General features: G+C 46.7%; 1 protein-coding gene across 2 annotated transcripts in view; it reads left to right on the forward strand.

Annotated features, from left to right (window-relative positions):
- Window positions 1–16,703, forward strand: part of nudt6 (nudix (nucleoside diphosphate linked moiety X)-type motif 6) — a 182,765-nt gene that overhangs the window by 11,017 nt on the left and 155,045 nt on the right. For both annotated transcript variants that reach the window (XM_072495698.1, XM_072495699.1), the window contains exon 2: window positions 13,638–13,841. In XM_072495698.1, coding sequence (XP_072351799.1) covers window positions 13,638–13,841 — 204 coding nt within the window. The remainder of the gene's footprint in view (window positions 1–13,637; window positions 13,842–16,703) is intronic.

Consider the following 16,703-nt stretch of genomic DNA (forward strand, 5'->3'; position numbering starts at 1 on the left):
CCGATTTCTTTTAGGAGTCCTAGGAGTTTGGCGAGAAGCGAAATGTGCTCTCCCTTTGTGTCTGTAGTAACAAGTCGTCTACATACTGGACCAGACAATCGGGGCAGGAAAATTTTGCTAATCCATTTCCCAGCTGTCTGTGGAAAATGGAGGGGGAGTTGTGGAAGGCATGTCCACATATACTGTTGTCCCTGGAATGTAAAGGCAAATTTGTACTGGCACGCTTTAGCCAATGGAATGGACCAAAAGCCGTTACTAATGTCCAAAACCGAAAAACATTTTGACTGGAGTCCCTGTTTGAGCATGGTCTCGGGACTCGTGGCCAAGGTGGGGGCTGCTGCTGGGGTTACTTTGTTCAGTTCCTGGTAATCAATGGACAGTCGCCATGATCCATCCAGTTTCCTGACGGGCTAAATTGGTGCGTTGTTTGTGGAGGCTACTGATCTGAGTACGCCTTGATCAAACAAACTCTCTATTACTTTGGAGATTTCTCCCTCTGCCTCTTGGGAAAAACCACACTGCTTCTGGGGTCTGGGGTCGGGACCTGTAATGTTCACAAAGCCAGCCACTTTGCCACAGTCGTGCTTGTGCTGTGCAAATGCCGCTTTGTGTTCGTGCAGGACTGCCCTAACCTGTTTGTCTGCACTCATGGCTCGAGGGTCCAACCAGAAGTCTCCTATTGAGCTAATCCTTTACATACTCTCCTACTGTGAGCGTGGCGGGGCCTCGTGCTGCCTTTGCCATTTTCCAAACACACATATTAACTGGGTCAAAAAAAAGGTTGTGGGAGCTCATAAAATCGATCCCTAGGATATGTTCTGCTGTCTGGGGCAGATCAACCAAAACTACAGGGTGCTTAGTTGTAATGTTACCTATTTGTATCGCTACAGGGGCTGTGATGTGTCCCTGTTGTAAATGACCTGTAAACCTGCTGAGTGTGATGGTGTCTGTTGTGGACCACGTGTCTCGCTGAAACATTGTGGAGGAATTGAGTGTGGTGCGGGACCCTCCTGTGTCCCAAAGAAATTCTACGGGGTGTCCTTGGACTTTGCCTGCTACTACCGGTCTACCGGACTTGTCCCAAAGGGTGTCGCAGACCCAGGTTGGAGAGCCCGAACACCGTCAGTCGGTGCCGTTCATGTCTGCATTCTCTGAACGGGCGCTGACGCAATGGATCGGTTTTGCCCTATTCCTGTTTAGGGTGCCTGTCTGTTGGTTTCCCTGCTGCTTATGGGGCGCTTGACACTCTCGTGCAAAGTGTCCTACCTGTCCACAATTGCAACATTCTTGAGCTTTGGGCTGGGGTGGGCTGTTCCTGCCCTCATTTACCCATGCGGGGTTCTGGTGCGCTTGAACTGGATTCATGTCTGCCTGCTCTTCATCGGGTTTTATAAATGAGGTTTTGCTTTGGACTGATTGGTCCCAAGTGCGGGACAACCTTTTCAAAACCCATTTTTCATTGTGGGCCTCATCTGAGGGGTCATAATTTGCGCAAGCTTTCTGTCCTGCGTCTGTCGCGGGAGAGACTAGGATTCAAGTCCATTTGACCATATTATCTGGGGACAAGTGGGCGCGGGCTAACTCTCCGAAAACTGCTGTGAAGTGTATCCATAAGCGTCCAGCAAACGCTGTGGGGTGCTCTGTCTTTGGCCTACACTTATTCAGGCCTTCTACGGTGTCTCCTCTGTAATAGCCGATCGCATCAAGGATCGCTGTGTGCATCTCTTGGAGTGTGCCTCCTCCTACATTCTGTGGGTCGGGAAGGGCTGCCACGACTGAAGGGTCGAGGCTTAAAACTGTGAGCTTCACTTGCTCCTTCTCATCCAGGCCGTACATGGTAGCCTGCTGTTTGACTTTTGCGAAAAATTGGTGGGGGTCTGATGTGGGAAGGAACGGTGTAATTTTTCCACCGGCGTCCCGTAATTGGGTCACGGTTAACGGGGTTGTATAAAGGAAATCTGCGTCTCCTTCTGCTGCGGCCATGCGGTGTGTGGTTACAGGGTTCATGGGGGTATGTTCTGCCTGTTCACTTGGGGGTTGGGGTGCTTTGCTTTTCTGGGGTTTTTCCTGCGTACATGTCCCATGTACGTATCTATGGGCAGCCTCGTTCAATTCCTGCCAATCGTGGCCGTTTTCCTGATCTAACTGGAAATCCATATGTGCTTGGAAACCCATTTTGAACGGAAAGCAGGGATTGCAATTCTGCAATTTGCTTCCTGCACTTTGCGTGGTCTACGGAGCTCTGCCTTTGTTCCGTCGTGGAAGTATGGAGTGCTCGTAGGGCTGCTTTCAAATCATTGCACTGTTTCTGCAATTTCTCAACTTGTTGCTCGGTCTCTTATCTTACCAACACCGCACGTTGCAAGTCCTGGTAGGCCTTATCGTATTGCGTTTAGAAACTACTCAAATGCGCGAGACAAGACTGGTGTGCCCACTTGGCATCATCCACCTCTCTGTCCCTTGCTGCTAACTGCTCTCTCAAATCTCTATTCTCCTTCTCTACATCGCTCATGTCTACCTCACTACTTCTGTCTCTCTCCTCTATCTCTCTACGGAGCGTCCTAACGACCTCCTCTGTGCCTCGCAATTGTGCCAAACAGGACACGATTGCCATCGGCTTGCGAGCTTTCCCTAAGATCTTCTTGTGTACCTCTGACAGGTTCTCCCACCAAGTATGTCCTATACTCCCGGGACCTGTTTCGTCATTGGCGCAGAATTCACTCCAAAGGGGCCATCCTTTCCCTTTGAGATATTTCCTGATCTCATCTTCCCAAACGGGACACTGTCCTACTCTACTGGTCGCTGCGACCTCGAATTCCTGGGGATTCATAAGGCGTTCCATTGCCTTCATTGCCATTTTCTCTATCTAGGTTCTCTACTGAATTTGGAACAGAGGGTGATGAAGTGGTAATGTAAACACGGGTACGGCTTACGCTAATTTCCGGCCTACAAAACCCCCGACAGTTTTATGCAACAAACTCTCTCAGGACTACCTTATATCCCTGGAAGTACGCATGCATTAACACACTTCCGAATCTCGGAGGCTTGATCAGTACTGCTCTTACGCTTGTGGTTTTTCTGTTTCCAATTGGATTCTCAATTCAAATTTGGGTTCTCGCCAAGTGGTTAGGCCACTTCTAAATCGAGTCCCGGTGGAGTCGCCAATAAATGTTGCTAATTTGCTGTTGTTTCTTAATTTGGCACTGTTTAATTATGTTTGCCCAAGAGTCGCTAGCTATCTTTCGATACCGCCACAAGGTTCAAAACCGAAGACTGATCAAAGACTTGATACACCAGTTAGTAAGTTCAAAAGCAATGCTTATTTATTTACACACAATCAAATATACTTATGCATAAAGCTCTACAACCTAAACTATCACTATTACTAAAAGCCTATACTTAGCTTTGGGTGCCCACTCAGTCAGAGGAACAATGGCCGTTGCTCGGTTCTGAGGCTGCTGGGTTGAACTGTTTACAGGATAGCAACTTGGAGCATCTATCTCGTAGCATGCGTTGACTTGGAACTTACTTTGTCTGGAGTAGCTTTGGCAGGTCTCTCCTCGCTGAGAGCCAAGGCCTAGAGAGCAATTCTCTCTTGGGGAATCCTTTTTAAACCCAAAAGGGCTTTGCGCGCTTTTGGGCGGGCCTTGAACTTGGCCCCAATTAATTGGGCCGTTTCCCAATCGTTCCTATCGATTTTCCTCCAATAGAGGGGTGGATTCCCTGGTTGCTGGGCGTGTCCTAGGTGGCAGTTGGTTTGCTTTGTTTTAGTCTCCTCTGGCGCGGAGTGTCTGTCTTAGCATTGTTTCCTTAAATGTTGCCTTTTTGTTCCCGGGGATGGCTCATTGGTATGTAGATGGTTCTGCAGTATCAGTCTTGGCTGAGAGCTACAGCTCTAATCAACAGACAGACTTTACACCTGCTTGCTTTTTCGGTATTGTCCAATTTTCCCTGCATTCTTTGCAAAGTGTCCATTTTGTAATCTGGACGTGGCCATCCCAGATGGCTACAATGGTCATGGTGGGGGACTTGGTGACAATTTGGTCATTGAAGGTTTATCATGGTGCAAGGTTTAAAAACCAATTTCTCCCACAGAAAAAAAACATTTTGCTACGGTTACAGTATTGATCACTTACTGTCAAGCAGGTGCAGGAGGAGGAACAAACTATTCAGTTCAAATATAAACATCTTGTGTGAATTATATAAGTATATTTTAGAGTGACATCTCCCTTTAAATTTTACAATTATAGTCATAGACCTTTGGTCATAGAGATTTACAGAATGAAAATTCTTTAAATTCATTAGATCCCATTGATCTTTCAAAAGCATTTAGCCGCCTTCCTTTTTCAAATTGTTGAGTGTGTCTGTAATTTTTGGGAAGACTAGCTGCCAAACCTAGGAACTTACCACAAAACACCCAAAAATACTCCACAGTACTTCCAGAGATTTTGTAACAGCAGAATTCCTAAATTATCTTACCTGCAAGTGGCATAGTGTAGGTTAGATGGCTTTTGTTTCGGTGCAACATCGTGGGCCGAAGGGCCTGTACTGCGCTGTATTGTTCTATGTTCTAAGTTGGATGTCTGGCCTTTACACTAGTGCTGGTCTCCTCTTGCAGCAGAACACATGTTCTTTGGTGCTTGACAAGCCAAAAATGTTGCATGGATCTGCGTGGTCCAAGTTTGCAAATGGTGCATTAAATCAGCTACAAAGTCTGTGTGACATCAGGTCAGCACCAGTTTGGAGGTTGCAGACACCTGCATCAGCATCTCCAGTGGCCCTGCAGCGCTGAATTTCTGAGTTTTGATGGATTGTTAATTTCATGTAAAAATACTTTTGCACACAACCAGCAACTGACCTTTAAAAATCCAGAGTCAGAAATTGGTGCAATGATGACAAATGACATTAATTCACCTTTTATGCCCACAGTTTATATTGCATTACATATGCTCCACAAATTGGAATATCAGTCTGATAATGGTGTAGCACTACCAATTCTCTAACCTCATGAATGTCGCATGCAATGGCTTATCTTCACCAATGGAAAAAAACGGAGGACGAAAGAATTATAGCAAATAATGAAGAAAGAAATAGGGTGAATGAGAATCAAACAAAATATATAGAGACATGAAGGAATGAAGAAGGGGAATTGTTTAAGAAAGAGAATAAAAGACAAAGTAAAGTATCAAAATTAATTTAAAAGACAAAACAGAACACAAGGCCTTTGTACCCCAGTTGTTTTTTGCTATATTATTCCTTGAGAAGTTGACAACTGTTTGTTCGGGCATGTGTGGAACACTTTGGGTGTATGATATAGAACTAGTTAACATCATGATCAGCAAAGAAGAATGCCCATTAGGTATCACATTGCACTGGTTTCGTAGGAACATAGGATTTGTGAGATGATACCGACCGTGGTCCAACTTTTCATCCTCTACCATCCTGGCAGTCACATGGCATAATGCTAATGGAGTTGTTGACAAATCATAGTAATCAATCTCTATCAATTAATTCACAACAGACTCAAATGACAAGAGGGAAACCACAATGGTGGAGAACTTTGAGAACAATGGATCGAAAGATTCCTTTTTCCTCCCAAGCATGTTTTACAATTACAATGTTGATGTTTTTGGACTGTGTCTATAACGTAAAATGAAGGGGGGGGGGGTCATGTAACTCATTCTGAAGCCTTCATGTCAGCAAGCCTAGGTTGTTTCATTGTTAGAGATTGAAGGGGGGCCAGGTAGCTTTACTGAAAAGAAAGGTGGTTACACTTAGAGATATTGGCAGCAACCTGTGTGTTAACAGTGGATAGATTGTGAATCTCCAAAGGTCACAGAAAGATATTGAGAATGTCACATAAACAGCTGTGCTTTAAACTGTCCATTTAGGTCCAAGATGAAAGAGAGTTCGACTCTGAAGAATAACAAATCAACATCTCTACCTGGAATCAAGGCCTATGTGATTCACAATGTCATGGTGATCGTCTTTAAGATGGTGTAGCCATGTAAAATGGCTAACTCCTGATTAGAATGGCCAAACCCCGATTTTAAAATGGTGAATGGAAGAGGCTGATGGGAAAATCAGCCAACAGGACTCAAACAGACAGCTGCAGGTAAAACAGTGTATTCGCCTCTGGGGAAGCCAGACCGAATCGATACCTGCAGCCATCAACATAACAACACCCCAGCCATCTGCATATTAATCAGCAATCCCCGGGAACAATTGATACAAAATAGACACACAAAGCCAACCCAGACCTTTCGGCGCCAGCAGGAGCTGACACAAAGAGAGGTAAACGACCACCCCTCGATCAAGGAATCGCTCCAGCATTGGAGAATATCGAACCAAGTGATTGGGACCAAGTCCAATCACTTGGAACCAGGTACAAGCCCCTGGGGACTATAAGAATAGGGGCCAAGTTTAAATCGACCCTTCTTCCCTTCTTCTCCTCTCCGCACCCTTTGAGACCCTTCTGCAAGAGAAAGTAAGTTTTACTCCAATGATCGCTACCAGATAGGCACTCCTGACTATCGACCTGTACCAGCTTTTGAATCCCGCAGGCTCAGAACCCATTCGAAAGGCCATTCGTTTCCCTGACCTGGTGGGCCATTTCCAAAGTTAAGTACTGGCCTGTTAGTTGTAGGAAGTAGCTTAGAAGTAGAATTAATGTATAAGTATTGATTGCTGTATATAATAAATGAGCGTTGATTTAACCCTTACTAAGTGGTGTGTTGGATTATTAATCATTACTCGGACTTGAACCACGTGGCTGTATCAGAAAGATACCTGGCGACTCAAGAGCAAAGGTGACGGAATTAGAGCAATTAAACTAACGCTAAAACAAACAACAATGGGAAAGGTACAGAGGTAGCCATTGTGATACCAGGTTACAGGCAGTCCTAAAAATCACTCTGGTGTTTGCCAGAGTCCAGGAGAAAGAGCAGCTAGAGACCGAAAGTCTCTAAGGTTCACTGAGTCAGAATGCAAGTGGAAGTTCGCACTCGGATTGAACAGACCAAATTTGTGAGGAGTTAACACAAAGCTGGAAGATTCACCTATTTTGTGCCAGAGGGAAGATCTCCAGTAGTACTCTCATTGTGGAGGACAGATTTGGGGATAGAAGTTACCAGAACAGAAGTACACCCTCGGGACTTAAGAATCACTTTGGATTGATTTTGGGAGAATTGAATGTCTATTTGAAGGACAGTGTAACATATACCTGAGCGGTGTGCATTTTGGTTGTGCTAAAATTAAAAGGGGGTATTCTATTCTGTGGTTTAAAGTATAAGCTGCCTAGAAAAATAATGTTTGTCAATGGTGTTCTTCATCTTTTGTTACAGTAAATCTCTTGAATGTGTGAAATCTTGTGGTGTCATCCTTTCAATTATGAACTGGAAGTTCAAATTTATTTTCCAAAGTTATCAATCAACACCTGTTACACTGACAAAATGCTGTTTCAAGTGACTCCTGCTATATCCCAAGATGTTATTTTCTGAAACAATTATCTACTTCCTATTTGAGTGTTGAAACAATGTTGCAGCCTGAAAATTGTCAATTTTGAACACTGGCAAGTGTGGCCATGATGGATAAAAAGTATTTAAAAAACTTGCAGGAACAATTCACTACCTGCTGGTGTGAGAGCTCTACAACTTTGTTGATCCTTTCTTGCATCTCCAAGGTTGAAAGTCAGGTCCTCAACAGGATTCTCTTTGTGATAATGTGTGTAGCATCACCATAGCAAATTGGAGCAATTTTAACAGATGTAGCAGCTCAAAACTGCATCCATTCGCAATGTGGGCCAGCAGCAGCAGAATTGCATTCAACCACAAGCTTCAACATCATGGTCTGGCATATCCTTCACTCAACCATTAATATCAAGCCAAGGGAATCAACCCTGATTCAATGAAGAGTGCATCAGTCACACCTAAAACTGAGGTGTCAACCTGGTGATGCTACAACGCCGGATTACTTGTGTGCCAAACAGTGGAAAGAGCGCATGGTCCCATGACGAATAGATCAGACCAAGGCTCTGAAGTTCTGCCACATCTGGTCATGAATGGTGGTGGATGATTAATAACTAATAGGAGAAGGAGGCTCCACAAGTAACTCCATACTCAACAATGGAGACACCTTGCATGCCAGTACAAAAGACAAGCCGAAAGCATTTGCAACCGTCTTCCACCAGAAGTGCTGAGGGGATAATCCATAGGAACAGGGATGGGCCATTCAGCCCATCGGGCCTGTTCCGCCATTCAATTAGATCATTGCTGATTATCTACCTCAATGCCACTTTACCGTATCTACCTCAGTGCCACTTTCCCGCACTGTCTCTCTATCCCTTGATGTAACTAGTCTCTAGAATTCTACCGATTTTTGTCTCGAACATGGGGCGAGATTCTCCGACCCCCCGCCAAGTCGGAGAATTCGCCGGGGGCTGGCGTGAATCCCGCCCCCGCCGGTTGCCGAATTCTCCGGCACCGGATATTCGGCGGGGGCAGGAATCTCGCCGCGCCGGTTGGCGCGCCCCCCCCCCCCCCCCGCTATTCTCCGGCCCGGATGGGCCGAAGTCCCGCTGCTAAAGTGCCTGTCCCGCCGGCGTAGATTAAAACACCTACCTTACCGGCGGGACAAGGTGGCGCGGGCGGGGTCCTGGGGGGGACACGGGGCGATCTGGCCCCGGGGGGTGCCCCCACGGTGGCCTGGCCCGCGATCGGGGCCCACCAATCCACGGGCGGGCCTGTGCCGTGGGGGCACTCTTTTCCTTCCGCCTTCGCCACGGTCTCCACCATGGCGGAGGCAGAAGAGACTCCCTCCACTGCGCATGCGCGGGAATGCCGTCAGCAGCCGCTAACGCTCCCACGCAAGCGCCGCCCGGAGATGTCATTTCTGCGCCAGCTGGCGGGGTACCAAAGGCGCGGAAATTAGTCCGGCGTGGGCCTAGCCCCTTAAGGTTGGGGCTCGGCCCCCCAAGATGCGGAGCATTCCGCACTTTTGGGGCGGCGCGATGCCCGACTGATTTGCACCGTTTTGGGCGCCAGTCGGTGGACATCGCGCCGATACCGGAGAATTTCGTCTATGATTGAGCAACAAATCCCTCAGATTGAAAATTCCGAAGATTAACCACACTCCAAGAGAAGAAATTCCTCCTCATCTCAGCGGAATTCTCCCATCCTGGGACTAAGTCCAGTTTTGGTCTCCTCATTTGAGGAAGGATACGGTGGCATTGGAGGCAGTTCAGAGGAAATTCACCAAATTGATTCTGGGGATGAAAGGATTCACGTTAGAGGAGAGATTAAACAGTTTGGGCTTTTACTCGCTGGAGTTTAGAAGGATGCGAGGGGATCTGATCGAGGTATATAAAATACAAATGGGATTGATAAAGTAAACGCAGACCAAATGTTCCCCCTTATGGGGAAATCTTAGAACGAGAGGTCATGGATATAGGTTGAGAGGCGGTAGATTTAAAACTGAGATGTGAAGGAACTACTCGCAGAGGGTGGTGAATTTGTGGAACTCGTTGCCCCGTTATGCAGTGGAATCTGAGTCATTAAATGTTTTTACGAAAGAGATAGATACTTTTTGATTTAAAAAAAAAAAAACAGGTTCAAGGGAAGTGGGCAACAGGTGGGGAGGTGGATTTGAGACCGGGAAGAGATCAGCCATGAACTGATTGAATGGCGGAACAGGCTCGAAACGCTGAATTGCCTACTTCTGCTCCTAATTCCTATGTTCCTATGACTGAGTGGGAGAATGGAGTGTTTGCTGCTGCAGAGGCTGGCGGAAAAACACGTCATGTCTTCCGACCCCAAACACATTGATTATGCACCCAATGGTTGGGTTTTGAGCCATACTCCGTGGCAGGGCAGGCCTGATGGCCCATTAGTCTGCCATCCTATCTGGGGACCATATTGAAAAAATGTCCAACATCACTAACCCACTATTGAAGAACGAAGGTGGACCTCTTGAAAATGAAGATGGGCCTCCTGAGAAAGAAGATTAATCTCTGGGAGCATTCTGAGGCTGGAATGTGGGCCTCCTTCAAGACACCAAATCTGGAATGTCCAGCTACAGATGCTACCCTGTTCAGGAGTTCAGGGATGCCGGAGGCCTCCATCCTCAACTCCAGAGACAGTCCCAGACATTGTTCAGGTCGGTTCCAGCATCTGCACGCCATGTTTTCCCAATGTGTTTCGTGCCAGCATGTTTTCCTGCTGCAGCCGCAAAGATTCGGAGATGGCGGTTGGAATGCAAATGAGTTTTACACTGCCGTCCAGTGTGTTTCCTGATTCGCCATGGTAGGCACCAGCAGAGGATTCCATGGGAAATGTATGTCAGTGTAAAACCGATTTTTGGGCCCTCTGCCTGCCATTGAACCTGCCGACAGGGTCTTAAATGACCTATTTCGTATCCTTAGATTATGTGCCGTCATTTTAGACTCACTAACCAGGGGAAACATAAATCCACCCTGTCAGGCCCTATAAGAATTTTGTAACTTTCAATAAATCCACCTCTCATCCTTTGAAACTTGAGAGAATAGAGACTCAGTTTCCTCAATCTCTCTTCAGAAGACATTCCTGCTATTCCAAGGATTAATCTGGATCCCCTCTGTTGTCCTCCCCCATGGCAAATATATCCTTCCTTAGATATGGGAAACAAAACTGTACAATACTCCAGGTGAGATCTCGTCAAGACTGTCGATACAACTGCAGCATGACCTGTTTATTCCTGTACTCAATTCCCCTTGAGATGAAGGACAAAATACCATTTGCCTTCTTACTTGCTAGCTGCATTTGCATGCTAGCTTTTAGTGACATGAACAAGGACACCCAGGTTCACATATTCCATCTACCATGTTCTAGCCCATTCACTTAGCCTGTTCAAGTTCTCTTGAAGCCTCCTTTCTTCCTCCTCACAACATAACATTCTCACCCAGTATGGTGCCATCAGCAAATTTTGAAATATTGCAATTGGTCACTACATCCAAATCATTTGTTTGGTTTAAATGGTCTAGCAAACCATTCGGTTCAAGGGCAATAAATGCTGGCACAGCCAGAGACGTCCACTTCCCATGAACAAATAAAAAAAAGATAAACAGAAGAACCCAGATGCTCAAAGATTTCCCTGGAATTTTAATTGTGGAAAAATTCAGCCCATCGAGTCTGCACCAGCCCTTGGAAAGAGCACCCTGAGCCCACACCTATCCCAGTGTAGCCACCTGGGTTGGCCAACTCCCGCCGTAAAATGGAGAACAGCAAAGGCTGCAGGGAAATTCAGCCAACAGAGGCAGAAACTAGCAGGTGCAAGTTACTGTGTATTAAACTCTGCAAAAGCCCAGACAGCATCGATACACGCAGCCATCTGCATAATAATGTCGCAGCCATCTACATACTAATTCACGATCCCCGGGAACAATCGAAACATTTGGGATAAACAAAGCCAAGCCAGACTCCTCGGCGCCAGCAGGAGCCAACACAAAAGAGGTTAACGGACACCTCAAGACCGCCCATCGATCAGGGAACCGCTCCAGTATTGGAGAAATCGAACCAAGCGATCGGAACGAAGTCCAATCACTTGGAACCAAGTACAGGGTCTGCCCCGAAAGGCGGGAAGCCCCTGGGGACTATATAGTTAAGCCCCCAAGTTCAAATCGTCCTTCTTGACCGGGTCACTCAGCAACGCGAACCAACCCTTGACAGTGACCGGTCCAGCTGCCGCCAAGAGCCAGTAAGTCTTAAGTCAACGCTCGCTACGAGATAGGCGCTCCTAGCTACCAGTCCGTACCAACTTTGAATCCCACAGACTCAGAACCCGAATGAAAGGCCATTTGTTCCCCTGACCTGGTGGGCTAGTCCGAAGCTAAGTATAGGCCAGTTAGTTGTAGAAGTAGCTTTGAAGTAGAATTTATGCACGAGTAGCGATTACTGTGTATAATAAATGTGCTTTGATTTGAATCTTACTAATTGGTGTATTGAGTCATTGATCATTACTTGAACTTAAGCCTCGTGGCGGTATCATAAAGGTACCTGGCGACTCGAGAGCAAAGGTTATAAAACAGAGCCAATTGAACCAACCAAAAGTTAGCAACACCCAGTAACCCCACCTTTCCGGACACTAAGGACAACCTGTACATCTTTGGACTGTGGGAGGGGCAAGGTTGAGAAGGCAGGTTGAGAATAATGTCAGCCAGAATGGGAATTGAACCTGCACCGTTGCTGTTACTCTGCATCACAAACCAGCACTGTAGAGATTCTATGACCCAATTACCCCCTATGAACCAATCTGACTTCCCCGTACCACCTAACTAATCCCCCCAACCCAGCTATCCCCCAAATCCAACTCAACTACGCCCCCAACTACCTAGCTGCACCCCAACCAGCTGACTACACTCTCAAACCAACCTGACTGCACCCCTTCCAACCCGATTGCCTAGCTTTCCCTCCAATACCACCTGACTACCCCGACCACCCAGCTACCCTCCAACCTAACATGATTACACCCCAACCACCTTCCACCACATCCACGTCGCTCATTCATCCACCTATCCACCTCATCCAACTACCCACCTCACTTGCTCATCCACCTATCCATATTACCACATCATCCACTCACCTGGCTGCCTATGCATTTACACACATCACCCACTAGCCCACCTCATCCATTCATCCAGCTGCTCATTCACTCCCTCACTCTCTCAGCCATTCATTCACCCACTCCCCCGTTCACTTATCCATTCAGTAACCCGCACTCATTTATCAAACGAAGTGAACCTTTAAAAACTTCTCTGAATACAGCAGCTAGCGTCATATAAAAGGGGCGTGTCCTCTCTTTCTGCCCGACTCCACTATTCTCGCTGGAATTACCTGGGAGACACTGGATTGCCCATTTCTGCTGCAGCTGGGATTAGAAAATTCTGGAAGAAGTGGGCAGTAGCAGTGGGTCACTGAAAACTTTGAGGGCAACACAATCCACATTGCCGGTAACCAGAAGATCTAGGCAGTTGTTTGGACAAAGCTGGTTACAGTACCTCTGAGATAAGACTGTTTCATGTTTAAAATGGATGATGAAATTGAATAAAGGTTTCATTTCACAATGAGGACATGCTTTATTTATGCAAAAATATGCTTAATATATCTAATATAAGACACTTCTGAAATATTAGTACAGACAGAATATTTGTCTGTACGAATATTGTACGAGAGGCACTGATATGATAACCAATTGTCGTACATTCTTCAATTCTGAAGAAGACAGCCAGACTTTCATCTACTTTTTACAGTGAGTTCCTTGATTACAGATAAGACTTAATATTGCTCAGAATGAACATTCCCAGAGTGAACAATTGATTCCAGATACACCAGATTGGGAATCTTCAATTTTTTTAAAGAAACCTCCTCAACTGGCATTACAGCAATGCAACAGGCCTCGAAAATAGGATGATTATCTAAATGCTTTCTTCGGCAATTAGTTAGCAAACCAAGTTTACTTAGTTGTTTCAGAGTTGTTTTGTAGCAGTCTTTATATCTCTCTTTCCAATTGTCAATAATAATTAATGTAACAAACAGGATAGTACAATGAAAAAGTGTCTTTAATGCATGTCATTAAATAGAATATAACACGTTCTATTTAATTTACAGATGCTATCAAGTACTGGAAAGCAGAAGGCATGGTGGCCATCTGGCTACATGTTCCTATCCTCCAGAGCAGATTTATAGCTGCTGCAGCTGCTCAAGGTTTTACCTTTCATCATGCGGAAAAGGATCATTCAACACTGGCACTGTGGCTAACTAAAGGGGAAAGTAGGCTTCCTGCATATGCCACACATCAAGTAGGAGTGGCAGGTGAGCAAAGTGAACTTTATTAATAGTTTAGTGCGAGTATTACTTCATTTTTTTTTGAATTTAGGAAATTATAGTGATTATGAAACCCATAAATAAGCACTGCTGAAGAAAGTCAATACTCTGGCCAAAATCAATCTACGGCTCTGTCACAGAATCAGACACTATCTTAAATGACCCCAGGACTTCTGCTCCCACTACCCCACCTGGAAATCAATTCCATTACACTGTGTGAAAATATGCTTTCTCAGACTACTTCTAGGCAAACCTTCCTTTAGTTTAAACTTGTAGCTCCTTGTCTTATTTTTAAAGTTTTCCTTGAAATATGACTCCATATTTACCTTACCTTCCCTATTTTATTTATTTTTGACTTGTAGGTACCGTGAGGTTTCCTTAATCACCTTTCAAGACTGAATAGCCCAAGTTTCAATAATCCTTCCTCATAACTTAGCCCTCTAATCTTATGGTTCAGCCATGTGGCTCTTCTTTGCAGTGCCTTTGCAGGACTACAATGTCTCTTGTCTTTTGGTACACTGGGATGCATATGGTCGGTGTGGACTACCTAGAGAACTATATTGATATATTCTAAACAGTTCCATCATGTTTATCCTCTGATGTATTTTGAAGTTTATGGTGATCCCCAATAACTCTACAGGTTTTTTTGACCCAACAGCCAATGGAGATCCCAGTTTTGATCGTAATCTGTGCTTAGTTCAACAGGGCTGCTGTAGAAATACTGCAGATGGTTTCAATGTCCTTGGATTAAGGAGTGAGAAATTAACCAATGCCCCCACTCTTGATCACTATCTAGCTGTTGTAAATGCATGCATTTGGATGTCAGTGATGGCAGGATCAGCTTGGCTGTGTTGCTGCCTCAGTCTTGTCGACAATTTTGTCAAAGATAGCACATAAATTAATAATTATATCTATTTGGGGGAGATGCCAAATAACAAATAGCACCCATGAACCTTTGGAAAAGCTCTTCCCCAAAGTAACTTACAGCTATACTTTCAAACTCCTACTCTCATGACCTTGGCTCTCAATTTACCGCAATATTTTTCAGGTTGATGCATGATCAATTGCACAAAGACTAAAGTTGGGTACAACTGTGGCATTATTTCAGTCAGATGCGTGGCCTCCTGCTGCAGCTGGCGAAATGGCAGGGCACTGGAGGTCATGCATATTTATACAGCTCTCCGTGGGCAGAGCCAGCCGGCAGGAGCTACCGGCGAACCTGTAGTGCAGGTCCTACCTTACATCTCCTATTACAGTGGTTCACCACATTCACCCCCTGTTAAAAATGAGTCCGGCGGGGGTGCCGTGAAACTATATACAATTAGTGCAATTATGTGCAGTGGTAGGGAAAGAAAAGTCCATGTTGACAGTCCGGAGTCCGTCAAAGGTTCAGCCGGTCAGGTGCTTTGGTGCTTCGTTGGGAGCGGCGTAACGGTGGCGGCAAAGTCGGTGCTGGCGGTGGTGGAGGTGGCACCGATGGCGGTGGTGGCGGTGCTGATGCTGGCCAGTCATCGGGGAACTCCGGAAGCGTGCAGAAGTCCTCTTCGTCCTCTTGTGCGGAAAAAGGGAGGTGGGGGTGCTCTGGTGGGGTCAATATTGGTGGCGCAGTGGGAGATGGGGGTGGAACCTGACGGTGCCAGGTCCCTGAGTGAGACAGTATCTTTGGCGGCCGTTGGGGAACTCAACGTAGGCATATTGAGGATTGGCGTGGTGCAGGTGAACCCTGTCCATCAAGGGGTCCGCCTTGTGGAGTCGGACGTGCCTACGGAGAAGGACCGGTCCTGGAGCAGCGAGCCAAGTTGGGAGCGACACCCCGGATGTGGACTTCCTGGGGAAGGTAAAAACATGTTCATGGGGTGTGTTATTAGTGGCGGTGCACAATAGTGACCGGATGGAGTGTAGAGCGTCAGGGAGGACCTCCTGCGAGCGAGAGGCTGGGAGGTTCCTGGACCGTAGGGCCAGCTGGACGGCCCTCCAAACCGTCCCATTCTCCCGTTCTACTTGCCCGTTTCCCCGGGGGTTGTAGCTGGTCATCCTGCTGGAGGCTATACCCCTGCTGCGCAGGAACTGACGCAGCTCATCGCTCATGAATGAGGATCCCCTGTCACTGTGGATGTAGGCGGGGAAACCGAACAGAGCGAAGATGGTGCTGAGGGCCTTGATGATGGTGGCAGACGTCATATCGGGGCATGGGATGGCGAAGGGGAATCTGGAGTACTCATCGACCACACTGAGAATGTACGTGTTACGGTCGGTGGAGGGGAGGGGCCCTTTGAAATCCACTCATTACTTATCCCAAACTCGTTGAGTTTACCAGGGCGATACAAGATCTCTTAATTAAAGGTGGAGAGCTCGATTCTCCACTGCAAGATTTTATCGTTCTTTATCTTGCCCTGCTGTGCATTATCTAACAGGAAAGCTACCGAGCGTTGGTCAGTGAGGAGCGTGAATCTCCTGCCGGCCAGGTAATGCCTCCAGTGCCGCACAGCTTCTACCATGGCCTGTGCCTCCTTATCAACGGAGGAATGACGGATTTCTGAAGCATGGAGGGTGCGTGAGAAGAAGGCCACAGGCCTGCCCGCTTGGTTGAGGGTGGCCGCCAGAGCTACGCGGACGCGTCGCTCTCGACTTGGAAGGGAAGGGATTCATCGATTGCGTACATCGTGGCCTTTGCGATGTCCGCCTTTATGTGGCTGAAGGCCTGACGGGCCTCTGCCGACAGGGGGAAAACTGAGGATTGGATTAGTGGGCGGGCCTTGTCCGCATAATTGGGGACCCACTGGGCGTAATATGAAAAAAATCCCAGGCAGCGTTTCAGCGCCTTGGAGCAGTGGGCGAGGGGAAACTCCA

This window comes from Scyliorhinus torazame, chromosome 3 (assembly GCF_047496885.1).
Source record: "Scyliorhinus torazame isolate Kashiwa2021f chromosome 3, sScyTor2.1, whole genome shotgun sequence".
Taxonomy (NCBI): domain Eukaryota; kingdom Metazoa; phylum Chordata; class Chondrichthyes; order Carcharhiniformes; family Scyliorhinidae; genus Scyliorhinus; species Scyliorhinus torazame.